The sequence below is a fragment of the Chiloscyllium plagiosum genome, unplaced genomic scaffold (genome assembly GCF_037043375.1).
Source record: "Chiloscyllium plagiosum isolate Xiang-an unplaced genomic scaffold, Cpla_swu_hap1 HiC_scaffold_2, whole genome shotgun sequence".
NCBI lineage: Eukaryota > Metazoa > Chordata > Chondrichthyes > Orectolobiformes > Hemiscylliidae > Chiloscyllium > Chiloscyllium plagiosum.
Genome location: NW_028270140.1, coordinates 97,956,403 through 97,972,855, shown reverse-complemented (window position 1 = coordinate 97,972,855; position 16,453 = coordinate 97,956,403). Strand labels below are relative to the sequence as shown.

The 16,453-nt window shown below is 39.9% G+C and overlaps 1 protein-coding gene across 2 annotated transcripts in view; it reads left to right on the top strand.

Annotated features, from left to right (window-relative positions):
* The first annotated feature begins 506 nt into the window (after positions 1-506).
* The window catches only part of LOC122559836 (membrane protein FAM174A), a 37,939-nt gene continuing 21,992 nt past the window's right edge, over positions 507-16,453 (top strand). Inside the window, exons 1-2 of one of the 2 annotated variants that reach the window (XM_087998902.1) lie at positions 507-1,132; positions 14,563-14,701. In XM_087998902.1, coding sequence (XP_087855028.1) covers positions 819-1,132; positions 14,563-14,701 — 453 coding nt within the window. In that variant the 5' untranslated portion in view covers positions 507-818. Of the gene's footprint in view, positions 1,133-14,562; positions 14,702-16,453 lie in introns of those variants that run through there. The other variant, XM_043709938.2, reaches the window with a different exon arrangement.

The following is a 16,453-nucleotide window of genomic DNA, read 5'->3' as shown; positions in this document are numbered from 1 at the left end:
CAATGTGGGAGCAAACTCTATTCCAGACCGGGAGTAAACTGTGTTCCAGTCCGGGAGTAAACTCTATTCCACTCCGGGAGTAAACACTGTTCCAGTCTGGAAGTAAACTCTGTTCCAGTCTGGGAATGAACTGTATTCCAGTGCGGGAGTAAACTATGTTCCAGTGCGGGAGTAAACTATGTTCCAGTCCGGGAGTAAACACTATTCCAACTGGGGCAGCACGGCAGCTCAGTGGTTAGCACTGCTGCCTCACAGCACCAGGGACCTGGGTTCGATTCCACCATTCCAGTTTCCTCCCACAATCCAAAGATGTGCAGGTCAGGTGAATTGGCCATGGAAAATTGCCCACAGTGATTGGTGCACTAGTCAGGCGTAAATATAGATCTGGGAGGGTTGTTCTTAAGAGGGTTGGTATGGACTTGTTGGGCTGAAGGGCCTATTTCCATATTGTAGGGAATCTAATCAGTCCAGAGTAAACTATGTTCCAGTCTGGAGTGAACTCTATTCCACTCTGGCAGTAAACTGTGTTACAATCTGGGAGTAAACATTGTACAAGACCGGGAGCAAACTGTGTTCCAGTCCTGGAATAAACTCCATTCCAGTCCGGGAGTAAACTGTGATCCAGTCCGCATTTCCATGATGTCCTGTTTGTTCTCCACGTGGCGGATTCTCTGGAGGAATAAACAAGTGGCTCCACGTCCGGCCTGAGTGTCAGACTGCTCGCGCTCCCTCAGTAACGGTAACAGGTTGGGCCTCGAGCGGGAACTGGGCCTCGCGCCGGAGCTGGACTCGCACCCGGGTTGAGCCGCGGCTTTGCCATGTGGCTGTTGGGGCCTCGGTTGCTCTGGCTCTGGCTCTGTCCGCTGATGTGGGCCGGAGACGCGGTGTTCAATTCGAAGACGTACGGGAGGATGTTAGAAAGCCTATCCAACAAGGTCCCTGTGCAGCAAGTAAACAGCAATAACAGCAGCAGCAACAACGGTAGCAGTCCTGGGATGGCGGCCGGAGGTAAACTCATCAAGGACGGCAATGTGCCTGCTGATGAACAGTCCATGATGATCCAGCGGGCTCTCTATGTGCTCGTCGCTGTCACCGCCTTGGTGGTTGTGTACTTCGTGGTGAGGACCATCAGGTGAGGGAGAGGGTTTCCCATCTACAGCCATGTTACTGCTTCACCTTAACACTGTTGGTAGCACAGGATGGACTGGGGACAACCAGCAAGTCTGCAATAACAAGAGCAAATCTCAAAATCATAACAGCTCTGAAGGAAGCCTTGTAGCATGTCCTGTCAGTGCCACATCTGAATGAGTAATTCACCTGGTATCATAATCATAGAACAGACCCTTCCGTCCAGCTCGTCCATGCTGACCAACTATCCTAATCTAATCTAGTCCCACTTGCCAGCACTTGACCCATATCCCTCTAAACCCATCTTATTCACATACCCATCAAGATGCCTTTTAAATGCTGTGATTGTACCAGCCTCCACCACTTCCTCTGGCAGCTCATTCCGTACATGCACCACCCTCTCTGTGGAAAAGATTGCCCCTTAGGTCCTTTTTCAATTTTCCTCTCTCACCCTAAACCTATGGCCTCTAGTTCTGGACTCTTCATCCCAGGGGAAAAAAACCTTGTCTAGTTATCCATGTCCCACAAGATTTTAAAAGTCTCAATGTCATCCCTCAGTCTCTAACGTTCCAGGGAAAACAGCCCCAGCCAATTAGACGTCTTCCTATAGCTCAAATATTTCAACCCTGGCACATGTCATTTCCCCCATCTTCTGCCTGTGTACCTGCAGGTTTAATGTCAGATAATCCAATTCTCTCTTGAATAAGCTGAATTGAACCCACCTGCAGTACACAAGCAGTGTATCCCAGATCATCACCACTCCATGGAGAAAAAAAATTCTGATGAAGGCCTAATGCCTGAAATGGTGATTCTTCTGCTCCTTGGATGTTGCCTGACTTGCTGTGCTTTTCCAGCACCATACACTCAACTGTGATCTCCAGCATCTGTAGTCCTCATTTTCTCCTAGAAAAAGATTTCTCCCTTTTTACTCCATTATTGATATACCAATTACCTCATGTCAGTGCTCTCTCAATGTTGATCCTTCTGCCAGTGGGAACAGTTTCTCCCTATTCATTCTGTCCAGAGCCCTCACAATTTTACATACGTCTGTCAAATCTCCTCTCGACCTTCTTTTCTCAAAAGAAACTTACAACTTTGCCAAACTGCTTATGTACCTGAAGTTCTACATGCTTGAAATCATCCTCGTGAATCCTTTCTGCACTTTCTAAAATGCCTTCACTTCATTCAAATAAAGTGCAGCACTGCGAACTGGTCACAATACGCCAGTTGATGCTGAACCAGCACGTTATGCAAAATTAAAAGACCCTCCTTGCTGTTATCTATCCCATAACTGATAACACATAGAACTTATTATAGCTTGTTAACTACTTTCTCAGTCTGTCCTCTCACCTTCAATGACACATGCTCACTTACACTCAGGTCTCTGCTCCTCAATCCTCTTTAGAATTGTACCCTTTTAGTTTATACAGTCTATCTGTTTTCTTTGTACCAAAATGAATCACTTCACACTTTCATTGAGTTACAGAGATGTGACATCGATGTACAACTGTCTGTCCTCTTAAAGTTCTACACTATCCTCTTCAGTATTCATAATGCTGCCATGTTTTGTACAGTTTAAATATAAAAGTATTAATATTTACCCTTAAATGCCCCAACATACACATACAACTTAAAAATAATTCTTTTTGAAGACATGAACTATAGAAAAAAATGCTTTGGCCAAAGTAATTGTGCATTCTCACACAATGGTAGGTTAAGATGTGAAATGATCTAGATTGCTTTCAGTCTGGTGGCCTTGTACATACAGACAACTCACTGGAAACACACTCAAGATGTTGAGAGGAAGCCTCAAGAAGTCTTTTGAGTGGAATAGCTTTTCCATTTTCATACAGATCCAAAGGAAGATTTCTCAGCACATGGCACAGGCTGAGCTAGGCATCATATCTCTTCACAGGCTATACTTTAGGTAAACCCCAAAACTTTATCAAATAGTCACACTTCTGACAGCCATTAACTCAGACATGTGACTTTCAGCGTGCTGAAGCAGTTAGCTTACGTCATGTCATAGAGCCATAGAGATGTATAGCATGAAAACAGACCTTTTGGTCCAATTCGATCATGCCAATCAGATACCCTAAGTTAGTCGAGTTCCATTTGCCAGCACTTGGCCCTTATCCCTCTAAACTCTTCCCATTCATGTACCTATTATGATGCCTTTTAAATGTTGTAATTGTATGAGCCTTCACCACTTCCTCTAGCAGCTCATTCCATACATACACCACTTGTTGCGTGAAAAAATTGCCCCTTAGGTCCCTTTTAAACCTTTCTGCTCTCACCTAAACCTATGCCCTCTAGTTCTGGACTCCCCCAATCTGGGGGGGGTGGGGGGAGTCTATTTATCCTATTATGCCTCTCATTATATAATAAACCTATATAAGGTCACCCCTCGGCCTCTGATGCTACAGGCAGAACAGGCCCAGCCTATTCAGCGTCTCAATTTCCGTTAAGTGCTCTTTTTTGTAAAATAGTGTCCAGATTGTCTTTTCAGAGACCTTTTAAAGCAAAAAGTAGATCTCCGTGATCCCTCAGTATGTCAAACGGACCAATTTTCACAAACCTTCAAATGCAAATCCTCAAAAAGTACTAATAATGGAAATTCTTTCAAATCACAATTTTATATCCATGTTGCTACTGGCCCTTTTATTCCAAGAGCTATACCTTTCCTTACAATCTTTTCTGTGGTATTGTCACTCTTTCTTCCTTTCTCTTTATTTCCCTCTAATTTGATGTAGCGTTCACTCGCTCAAATTCATCTTCCTTCTCCGTCCTCCAGTTGTTCATTTTTAATCTTATAATATTAGTTATAGCAATATATCACATTGTTTTTCTTGAATTCATCAGAGTGCCAAATGTACTGTTGCCTTTGCTGCAGTTTTAAACTTGCATTACTAGCAACTTCTGTGAACAAAATATTTGAGAATGCAAACAAGTCTAACTGGTTGAAACTCTGCTGACATATCTAGAGCACAATTTATCATAATTTATAAAAATCTATGATAAATATAAATGCTATACCTAATGTTTCAGCGGTTTATTGACTTAGAATATTTTTTCCTATCATGTAACTTGTCGAGTTGCTAAGAGGATCCAGTGGGTGTGGCTTACATGGAATTTCAGAAGGCTTTTGATAAGGTCACACCATAAGAGATTAGCATGTAAAATTAAAGTGCTTGCTATTGAGGGTAGTGTAACGACATGGACAGAGAACTGGTCAGCAGACAGGAAGTAAATAGGTCACTGTCTGCCTCAAAAATGACGAGTCGGGTACCACAGGGAGCATTAGTTTGACCCGAACTATTCTGACATATACTAATTTAGGTGAGGGAACTAAATGTAATATATCCAAGGTTTCAGTCAACAGCTGGGCGGGATATTAAATTGAGGAGAATGTAGAGATGCTTCAGTGTGATTTGGACAAGTTGAGTTAGTGGGCAATTGTATAACAGATGAAATATAATGTGGATAGTAGCATAAACAGGCAGATTATTATCTTAATGGTGTTAGATTGGAAAATGCCAAGGTGCAATGTGATTAGATGCCCTTGTGCACCAGTTACTGAAAGTAAGCATGCAAGTAAAGAACGTAAATGCTATGTTGGGCTCCATATCAAGGAGATTCAAGTACAGGAGCAGGGATATCTTGCTGCAATGCTACAGGGCCTTGGTGATACTGGGCCTGGAATATTGTCTGCAGTTTTGGCTTTGTTATTTGAGGAAGGATGTTCTGGCTAAGGAGGGCAAAAGTATAACAGACTGATTCCTGAGAGAGCAGGACTAGATTGTTTAGGACTACATTTGTAAGAGTTTAGCTGAATTGGGGAGTGGGGGGAGGGGGATCCGATAGAACCCTACAAAATTCTAACAGGACTAGACAGGAGCGTAAATACAAGAAGATTGTACCTGATGGCGAGTAGCCCAGAACCAGGGGTCGCAAGCAGTTGAGGGTAAAACATTAAATGTTTCAAAGAAGGTGCTAGATATTGTTCTTGGGGCTGAAGTTCTCAAAAAGTATGGGGACAAAGCAGGAAAAGAGTACTGAATTGGATGATAAGCCTTGCTCATTGAATAGGCTTGGAAAAACTAACTACTCTTATTTTCAATGTTTCTATTTCAGTGTAAGGAGTAATCTTTCAAAATCAATTGACATGGTGATCTGCAGATTCTCTGAATCTGCTTGCAGTTTACAGGTTAAATTTGTCACATTTGACTGAAGCATCTGTTAATTTTGTTATAGATTGGAGGAATAGGAGAAATTAAAGGCAGTAATCTTGTTAAGATACTGAAATCAGTTGGTATAAATTTTCCTGCAAAATGTAAGCACCAAAATTTCAATGTGTCACTTACGTACGCTAATAATGTAGCTTAATTTTGATAAATCCTGACTCAGCCTGTGGAAGAGGAAAATAATGTTGAAAATAGCACAAAAAGAAAATATTGCCTATGTTGGAGATCTGGAGTAAAATCAGAATACTAGAGAAAATCCGGTCTGGCAGCGTCTTAGAGAGACAGTATTAACCTTTTCATCTCCAAAGACTGTTTGGGAAACCTCGGATGTTGGCACTGAAAAAAGTCTTCGGGTTGAATGTTAACTCTGTTTAACTTGCCACAGGTGCTGCCAGACTTGCTGAGTTTCTCCAACATTCTCTGTTTTTAATGTTGAACCCACAAAACACACACATTGTTCAGGGCTAAAACTTGGAGCAGCTTTTGATTTTGAAATATTAAACTATTTGTTTGTACAATTATTGCATATTTAATGTTTTGTGTGTGTAACTTTTTTCCCGTGAATAAGCAGTAATAATATAATACATACCTGCCTTGTTCCTCTTTGTCTGATGACCTAAGAGTAGTTTTTCTTCCATGAGTCGACTCTCTCCTTTTTCAATTTGCTCATCTTGGGGAATTCCTATCCAATGTTGTAGTTTCTTTACTTTTTAAAAATTAAGTAATGATATGGGTTTCTTGTTGCCTTTCTCTATTTGCCCTTCAGAAGGTGGAGTTGAGCTGTTTTCTGGGTACATAAGAACAAGAAATAATAACAGGCCATTTGTCCCCTCATGTCTGTTCCATCATTCAATGAGATCATGGCTAATCTGCCTCAGGCCTCAACTCTTCTTTCATGCCAGTGCAACATAGCCTTCAACTCCCTGATATTTGAAAAGTCTATCTGCTTCCTGATTAAGTACTTGGTGGTCTAGCCTTCAACACTCTGGGATAAAGAATTTCAGATATTCACTGCCTTCACATCAGTTTAAAATGTGTATCCCCTTAATCTGTAACTATGCCCCCAGTTCGATTTCCTCCATTACTAAAAACATCTCCACGTTTATCCTGTCAAGTCCTCTCAATCTTAAAAGCAAACAGGAAGTGCTGGAGAAACTCTAGCAGCGCTTAGGGAAAGAAGCAGAGTTAACGTTTAGAGTTCAGTGACCTTCATCAGGACACTCATTCTTCTGTGTTTCAATACGGTCAACCTTAATTCTTCTAAATTCTAATGAATAAACTCCTAACCCATTTAGCTATTCTTAAAGGGGTTGACTTATCCTCCAAGGTATCGGCATGGTAAATCTCTTTTGGACATTTTTCATTGCCAGTATATATCCTCTTAAATATGGGACCAAAGCTGTATACAGCACTTCGGGCGTGGTTTCTCACCAATACCCTAACAGACCTCCCAACTTTTAAATTCTAACTTCATAGCAATAAGGGGCAAAGTTCCATTTGCTTTCTTATATATTTGTTATGCTAACTTTGTTTCATGTACAAGAACATCCAGATCCCTCTGCGTTGCACTTTTCTTGAGGCTCTCTAGTTTAAATAATCTGCCTTTTGATTGGAATTATGTTAAACTCCATTGCCAAGTTTTTGCCCACTCAGTGAACCTTTTATGTGACACCTTATCAAATGTCTTCTGGACCTCCAAGTTTCTTCTTATCGACTGTGCTATTTATGTGTCAAAGAACTCTAGAAATTTGTCAAAACTGATTTCCCTTGTGGAAAACCATGTTGATTCTGTTTGACTCATAGTCATAGTCATAGAGATGTACAGCATGGAAACAGACCCTTTGGTCCAACCCGTCCATGCCAACCAGATATCCCAACCCAATCTAGTCCCACCTGCCAGCATTCGGCCCATATCCCTCCAAACCCTTCCTTTTCATATACCCATCCAAATGCCTTTTAAATGTTGTAATTGTAACAGTCTCCACCATTTCCTCTGGCAGCTCATTCCATATGCGTACATACCTCTGTGTGAAAAAGTTGCCCCTTGAGTCTCTTTTATAACTTTTCACCTCTCAACCTAAACCTATGCCCTCTGGTTCTGGACTCCCTGACCCTAGGGAAAAAACTTAGTCTCTTTATCCTATCCATGCCCCTCATAATTTTGTAAACCTCTATAAGATCACCCCTCAGCCTCCAACGCTCCAGGGAAAACAGCCCCAGCCTGTTCAGCCTCTCCCTATCGCTCAAATTCTCCAACCCTGGCAAAGATCCTTGTAAATCATTTTGGAGCCCTTTCAAATTTCACGACATTTTTCTGATAGGAAGGAGACCAGAATTGCATGATCTCTCAACTCCTGAACTCAATACTCTGACCAATAAAGGAAAGCATACCAAACACCACCCTCACTATCTTATCTACCTGCGACTCTACTTTCAAGGAGCTATGAACCTGTACTCCAAGGTCTCTTTGTTCAGCAACACTCCCGAAGACCTTACCATTAAGTGTATAAGTCTTGCTAAGATTTGCTTTCCCAAAATGTAGCACCTCGCATTTATCTGAATTAAACTCCATCTGTCACTTCTCAGCCCATTGGCCCATCTGATCAAGATCCTGTTTTAATCTGAGGTAACCTTCGCTGTCCACTACACTTCCAATTTTGGTGTCATCAGCAAACTTACTAACTATACCTCTTATTGCTCGCATCCAAATCATTTATATAAATGACAAGAAGTAGAGGACCCAACACCAATCCTTGGGCACACCACTAGTCACAGGTCTCCAGTCTGAAAAACAACCCACCGTGTTAAGCATTTCTGAATATTCTGCCAACAATGTTAGGCTAACAGATTCATAATTTCTTCCCTCGCTTCTTGTTCACGGCATTAGATTAGGGGTACTCTAATCTGCTAGAGCCCTCTCAGAATCTCTTGAACTCTGGAATCATTTGGTCAATGCTTTAACTATCTCTACATTCTTTAACATCCTTTAAAATCTTTGGATACAGGTTATCGGGTCCTGGTGACTTGACTTCCATTAGATTGAAATACTTTGACCCTCATGGTAGAGACTGTTACAGGATCTTTCCTCCCCTTAGCACCTTGCTTATCTGTTATCTTTGGGATGTTTATGGTGTCCTCCACCATGGAACTGATGCAAAATATTGGTTTAATTGTTATTCATTTCCAACTTGCATCTTCCAAAGTTCTTTCACTTAATTTAGATTCTCTCTTTTTATATACCCATGGAAACTCTTATTGTTTGCTTTTATATTTCCAGCCAATTCTCATGAATGAATAACTTTTTTTTTGTTTTGATTAGCTTTCAAGTTATGTGCTGCTGGTTCGTCAAAATCCTTTGATTTCCCATTTATATTTGTCGCTTTGTGTGTATTGGTTTTGACTGGATACTCTCCTTAACAACCTTTGTTAACTATGAATGGTTTATTCTTCTCGTTGAGACCTTTTCTAGTACTGCTGCTGTCCATCTGCTACGGTAGAGCCACAATGCTGTTAGACAGGTGTTTCCAGGATTTTGATATGGTGATAAATTTCCCAGTCTGGATGGTGAGTGGCTTGGCAATTCACTTGTAGGTTGTAATGTTCACATGTACCTGCTGTCCTTTTCTTTCTAGATGATAGTGTTTGTGTGATGGAAGGTTGTGTCTAAGGCTCTTTAGTGAATTTCTGTGCATCATTTGATGGAAGTGAATATTTGTGGATGTAGTGCCAGTTAAGCAAGTTGCATTGTCCAGGATGACCTGAAGCCTTTTGCATGTTGTTGGAAATGCAGTCATCCAGACAAATGGAGAGTATTCCATCAAACCTTTGACCAATACATTGTACATGATGTATGGGTTTTAGGGAATCATTGAAGATGCATAGCCTTTGACTCCCTGTTAAGTCACAAGGGATGAGAAGTCATAATTCCTATGATATTGATAGTTGGGCATCCAGTTCATGGCATTGACTATCTATGGACAATAGGTAGATTGTCTCGTTGGAGATGGTCATTGCCTGGCACTTGTGTGACATGAATGTTACTTCTCATTTGTTAGCTGAAGCCTGGATATTGTCAAGGTTTTGCTGTGTTTGTACATGGCTACTTCAGTACCCAAGGAATTGTGAAAGGTACGAAACACTGTGCTGTTGGTAAACATCCCAACCTCTGATCTATAATGGATGGAAAGTCATTCGGTCTTTTTGGGCTAGGTGTGACTCCAATCACCGGAGAGTTTTCCACACCTTCTGTTGATCTTAGTTTTGCTCAGGCTCCTTGATGCCCCATTTAGTAAAATGTGCCCTTAATGACAAGGGCACCTCCCCTGTGATGTACTTGGAATGGAGGAAGTTCCTAGCTTGTGAACTAGTGAAGGGACTCTTTTTAATTTTCTGGGGAGGATTTGCTCAGGTGATGTGAAAAAATGGTGTGAGGATAGGCAGTTTGGTCATGCACATATCCTGAAAATGTACTTAGGATGTAAGCAAGCTTGAAGCTACCTAGTACGAATGGCATTTAATTTTTAAGATAATGCCTTGAACCAATAGCCTCTGAACGAGTAGTCAACTCCTCTCACAGCTTTGCTGCAGTTTGTGTGCAATAGAAGACCGTCTCACCAGGCATTAGGCAGAAATGTGACGTGGGAAGATAATATATTGGCCCCAGCTTACATCATATTATTCTGAGGAGAAAGTGAGGTTTGCAGATGCTGGAGATCAGAGCTGAAAATGTGTTGCTGGTAAAGCACAGCAGGTCAGGCAGCATCCAAGGAACAGGAGAATTGACATTTCGGGCATAAGCCCTTCATTCCTGATGAAGGACTTATGCCCGAAACGTCGATTCTCCTGTTCCTTGGATGCTGCCTGACCTGCTGTGCTTTACCAGCAACACATTTTTAGCTCATAATATTCTGAGCCAGTCCAGATGAATGCTACTGAAATGTCTGTTGCAGTAGGCTGATTTCTATTGAGAATATTAGATCTTGCACTAGGATTGTTAAATTTGGGTGTTTTGTTATATGCAGTGTTTGTTATTGGTAATCCATATTGTATTGTATTTTTCTATTTCTAGTTGTGTGGAGTTCAGCAAATCAGCTGTGCTGAGATGACTGTCGTGTTGTCAATTTCATATCTGGCGTTTTCCTGCAATTGAGAAAAATGGTTTACCCAGAAAATATTTCAATATTTAGACCCACTATTAAAAATAAACATTTAAATTCTGTTTATATGTAAGATTTTTTAAAGTTGGTGGTGAATGGAATCTCGAGCCTCCAGAGCCTAAACTAAGAAAATCAGTTTTTATTATGAACACCACTGAAGTTAAGGATAAAAAGCAAAGGGCCAAGAAAGAGACGACAGTTGTGCTAAACAGCAACCCCAAGTTACTGACAGTTTCTCAATAACATATTTCTGTATTTTAATGAAGGTTACAAAGATTTTAACAGGTGAACAATTGCAGAATTTATATTATACTCCATTTGAAAAGAGAATCAACCTTTGAGTTTCTGACAGTTATTTAACATAGAGCTATTATGTTTTTGTGACATGAATGCATAAATTTTCAGGACCACTCTAAGTGTATATGCAAACTTGGTGTCACTACTTTCATTGTGTTCTTGGGACACTAACTCGTCAGCAAATATCTTTTCCAATCCAGTTCCCATAAACAAACATCAGTTTGTTTGCTCTTTTCTCCTTTCCAAAACAAGCTGTTCTTTGGAGTTCGATTCTCAAATTGAGCGCTCAGTTCCAAATCAAAAACGAAAAAAACAAAGAAGAGTGATGATCTCAACAACTTGAAAGACGTTTTTAAATTGTCCACCATATTCATCATGTAACTGCATGTCATCACAAGGTACATGAAGATATCACTAATATGGTGTTTATGAACCTTAGAATGTTCTAAATGAAGATGAGGGAACATTTTTGGATTTTGTGTCCAATTAAGTAACACTCATTATCATCCATTCAGCAGCCCAGTACAATTCTGAGTAAAGCTGACAGTTTGAACAGAAATCACTAACTAGTAGTCCTGAGAATTTGTTAGAACTTAAGTTAGAAACAAGTTATCTAGTATCATGCTGTTAGTCCTCTCATTAAGTAAAAGCATTAAAAAAAGTCTATGTATGTTCATACTTCACTAGTTTAATGGTAGATGTGAACGTATCGAGGCTGAAACATTTCTGGCAAATCAGTAATAATGTCTGGACTACTACTTCATAGCCACAGGCAAATTGGAATTGGGTACATAAAGTCAAGCAATTAAATACGTGGCTTAAAGATTGGTATGGGCGGAATGGGTTTCAGTCCCTGTGATACTGGCACCAGTACTGGTATAAGAGGAAATGTCGTCTTCCAAGAGGAGTATTACGGGGAAGCTATTTGGATAACAATATCCAAAGTGGAACAGAAAGTTATAGTGTACAGACATAGAAAACAGCAATAAATATGATCAAAGGGTGAACAAATGGGAAAGAGGCAAAATTAATGGCTTTTTTTGTTTGGCCCTTTATTTGAATGTGTTTAGTATTCAAAACAAAGTAAATGGATTAATAGCATAAATACAAGTTAACCAACATGTTTTGAGCCATAATGGAGATGTGGTTACAAGGCAGTCAAGCTGGGAACTAAATATTCATGGATATGTGACTTCCTGAAAGGACAAGTAGAAAGGTAGGATGATGGGGTTAGCATTGTTAGTACAGGATGGAATAAGTATGATAGCAAGAAATGGCCTTGGATCAAAAGATGTAGAGTCCGCATGTTTGAAGGCAAGAAGTAGAAGGAGAAGATGACAATGGTAAGAGTGGTCTATAGGCCCCTTCATGGTAGCTATTCAGTAGGACTGAGAATAAATGAAGAGATAATAAGGGCGTGTAAAGTAGGTGGTGCATTAATCCCAAGTGACTGTAATCATCATGTAGATTGGGATGGTTAGATTGGCAGAGGTAGCCATGAAGAAGAATTCATAGCCTGTGTTCAGGAAAATTTCACAGAACAATTTGTTATTGGTCCAACCAAAGATCAGGGTGTTTTGCATCTGGTGCTGTGTAATGAGGCAAATTTCATAAATAATGGCAACTTGTAACCAGTGAACTGCCAAAAGAATTGGTGCTGGGCAAGAATTATTTACAAAATCAATGACTTGAATGAGGTGAGTGAATATACTATAGCAACGTTTGCTGATGACACAAATAGATAAGACGGCAAATGGTTATGATGACAGTCTGAACATATAAGCTAAGTGAGTGGGTGAAAACGTGGCAGATGCAATATGATGTTGGAAAATTAGATTTTATTATTACATAAGAGTATGTGAGTACAGTGAAAAGTGTGCAAAGTCACCAGTCTTGAGCACTACCTTGGTTACAAAGCCAGAATTATAAATAGAGAGCCAACAGGTAAGAAGACATGCAGAACTTAAGCTCTAATCTCCATGAAGGTGTTTGGAACACTCATCCACTGATGTAGGCACCAAGGCCTAGCCACAGCATGAAGTCTGCATCGGCTTGCAAATCTTGTAATGGAGGGAAGTTTATTCATTAAGTAGCTAGCACTGGTTGCACATCAGGCACCAGCCTGACAAACTCCTGTAGCATCTCCTGTGTGAGAAGTTTGCCTCTGGCAACCACACCATCTTTGTATTCCAGCCAGAGCAGAGTTTTCCATTGGCTTAAGTTATGCTGGGGCTCAGTCCCAGTCTGTCAAATGTTGCCTTGATGTTTGCGTTTGGGCAAAGCTGCAATTAGATGTGGCACTCCTTAGTCCTGCTGGAATCCAAGCTGAACATCTGAAGACTGTACAGGTATTTGAAGAGTAAGTGCTTCTTGATGGCACTATTAACAATGCCATTTATCACTTTGCTGATGGTTAGATTGGAGTTGTCCATTTAGTAGATATGACCTACTTGAAAATTTTTATTTGTCAGATAGATGCCACTGTTATATCAATACCGGACCAGTTTAGCCATAACGTAACTATTTCTGGAGCTCAAATCTTCATCTCTACAAGTCAGAGTGTTGTTGGGAGTCCATAACCTTTTATTCATTGTTTTTAACTGATTCTAACATCAGGTGAAGTGAATTTAATTGTCGGGAGAATGGCATAATGATGGATAGGACTTCTTGAGGAAACCGATCCAGTTTGTAGTTCTGGTTAAAAGTAGTTGCAAACTCTTCAGTCTGGTCTTTTCCACTTGTGTGCTAGCCTCTGTTGTAATTGAAGGTGGAGATATTGATGTGTTGTTACCTGCTTAGTTGCTTTATTGCTTGTATGACAGGATTCTGAGCTTTGATCAAATCCATTGGTATAAATATGTCATTAACATGCACGTAATCCTGTAGTGTATCTTCAGAGTGTTGGCAGCGTTCTCAGGTTCCTTATGAAGGGCTTTTGCCCGAAACGTAGATTTTCCTGCTCCTTAGCTGCTGCCTGACCTGTTGTGCTTTTCCAGCACCACTCTAAACTTGGTTTTGATCTCCACCATCTGCACTACTTACTTTCACCTAGTCTTCTAAGGTATATTAGTGCTGTCCGGCATATTTTACACACACTCATTCCGGCAGGGTTTATAGCTTAATGATAATAGAGTGGGAGGTATGCTGGAATGTGAAATCGTGGATTGTGGTATAATGGTTGTGCTACTGCTTTTTGATACAAAGTGACTCACAGTTGCCCAGTTTTATGACATAAAATCCATCCTGAATATCATTCTACGACAGTAATATTGCTATTTCACAGTCCTGTTCCAAGCTCTGTGTGGTTGTCATGCTGACCAAACAGTGATGGACAGATACTCCTATCAATTAAATCGGTGATAATGAGATCTTTTAATTTCCCATTGTTGGCTCTTTCAACCTGTCAACCATGTCACTTTGGGATCTTACTGGCTCATTGAGTAGCAGTGCTACTGAATCAGTCTGGGAGATTGGCTCTGAAATTCTCCAGCCTGAGTACATTCTGTGACCTTTGTTGACAAGTTGTTAATATAATAGCGGCAACAGGATGGGACATTGTAATTGCTGTTGAACTTTCAAATACTCTGCAAAATTGAACAGTCATATTTCTCACTACTGCGACTGAATTCCTTGTATTATGTCATCCTCCAAAACAAGCCGCGTTACTAAAATTAACTGCTGGTATTTTGTAATCTGTATGAGAGATGATTATAATAACTCTCATAATTTTCTTCTAGGATAAGAAAGATTCACAGAAAGAACCGGAAGTATGGTGTACTGAGTACAAATCTTGAAAACATGGAAATGAAGCCTTTAGATCAGGAAGATGATGATGAGGATGACACATTATTTGATGTACATCAATCAAGAAGGTGAGTAGCTGAAAATATGTTCTGTCTAAAAGAACGTTGAATGTGTCAAGCTTAGAAATTAGTTCGGTCTTACAAAAACAGAATATCACAGATTGTGAAAACATTAAATAAAAGTAAAATGCTGGAGAAATGCAGTAGGTCTGGCAACCTTCAGTGGAGACAGAAAATTAACTTTTCAAGGCCCATATGATTCTTTTGTTGTATTTATGCCTCAGTCAAATTTTAAACATCATAAAGATGCTAATTAATAGAAGAAGAAATAAACTTGTGTGTGTATAAAATTGCACATCAACAAATGCAAAGCTTTGGCACATAAATAATTTAATCAAGCATCAGTGTTTTCAGTTGAAAACTCAATTTTGGCGCTGCAGCATTATGGAATTGCTTGTGAAGTATCTGAGTTAAATTGCGGTAATTTACTAATAATAGGAAACAACTAAGTGTTCAAGTGAGCCTGTTCACTTCACTTAATTGAATAACTGAGTACTCCAATTGAGTGACCTGAAATTGAAAATCACTATCTCTTTCCTACAAACACATCACCCGTGCTAGGAAATGGAAGAAAATTTCAGTGTACTTTATTTTTATGTCTGCCATTAAAAATAAAGCTTGTGGTAAATCCACATTTAGAATTTCACCTGAAAATCCAGATGAATATAGAATGTCAAGTTAAGCAGGGGTTGGTTTAGCTCAGTTGGTTGAATGTTTGATTTGTGAAGCAGAGGGATAGTAACAGTGTGGGCTCAATTCTCATCACTGGCTGAGGTTACCATGAAGGGCTATTCTTAACCTCTCCCCACCACTTGAGGTATGGTGGTCTTCAAGTTAAATAATCACCAGTCATCTTTTTCTAATGAAAGAGCAGCCCTGTGGTCTGGTAAAACTATGGCAACTTGACTTGAATCCTTTTTTTTTGTAGCAACTGTCTAGGACTGAACTAAATTGCTCACATCCTTGGTGTCTATTTGACACTGAGATGGGCTTCTACCTACATATCTACACCATCACCAAAACTATCTATTTTCATCTCAATGATGTTTCCCATTTCTTTACCCTGTCTCAGTACTATTTTGGGTGGGGACAGGGTGTGGGATTGGGGAGTGGTGGCTATGGGTTAGCGCTGTTATCCTTTTTTTGATTAAGTAACCTTTGCATCCTGTAAGTCTTCCATGCTGCTCAGGGTTGCATCATATTAATAAAACTTTTATTAAAGGGATGCAAACTGTGAAACACACTATGACAAAGTCTATAGTAAAATCCTCTTCCTGTATCGTGATTAACAGGATTAATAACTTTCCCTTTACCATGCTGAGTATAAAGGTTTATTTTAAAAGATGTCAAACCTAAAAATAAAAGCAAGGCTATATATTTATTCAAGGCTCTGTGTTTATGATCATTCACATCAACTATTACATGTTCCTAATTGGCTCCTCTAAAGCTACTTATTCAGGTTCTCTGCCAGTTCATACTTGAAAGTGCTTTAGTCTTTTTTTCTCTGTGAGCAATGTAGGTAAGCAGTCACTTTGAATATAAAACCTAATGACTTTGAATGTATGGAATGTATATCCAGTCACAAATTGAGAATAATGTATTAAAGCGACTGTCCAAAACTGAATAAGATAGTCCAAAGGAGACCTGGCTAACACTCTTTTTGTAATTATATTTTCTCGTTCTTGATTTCAGCAGAGAACTAGCTTTTAATGACTAGGATACCTAACTCCCTCTGTTAATCTTCACCCTGTGCTTCCTCATCTGC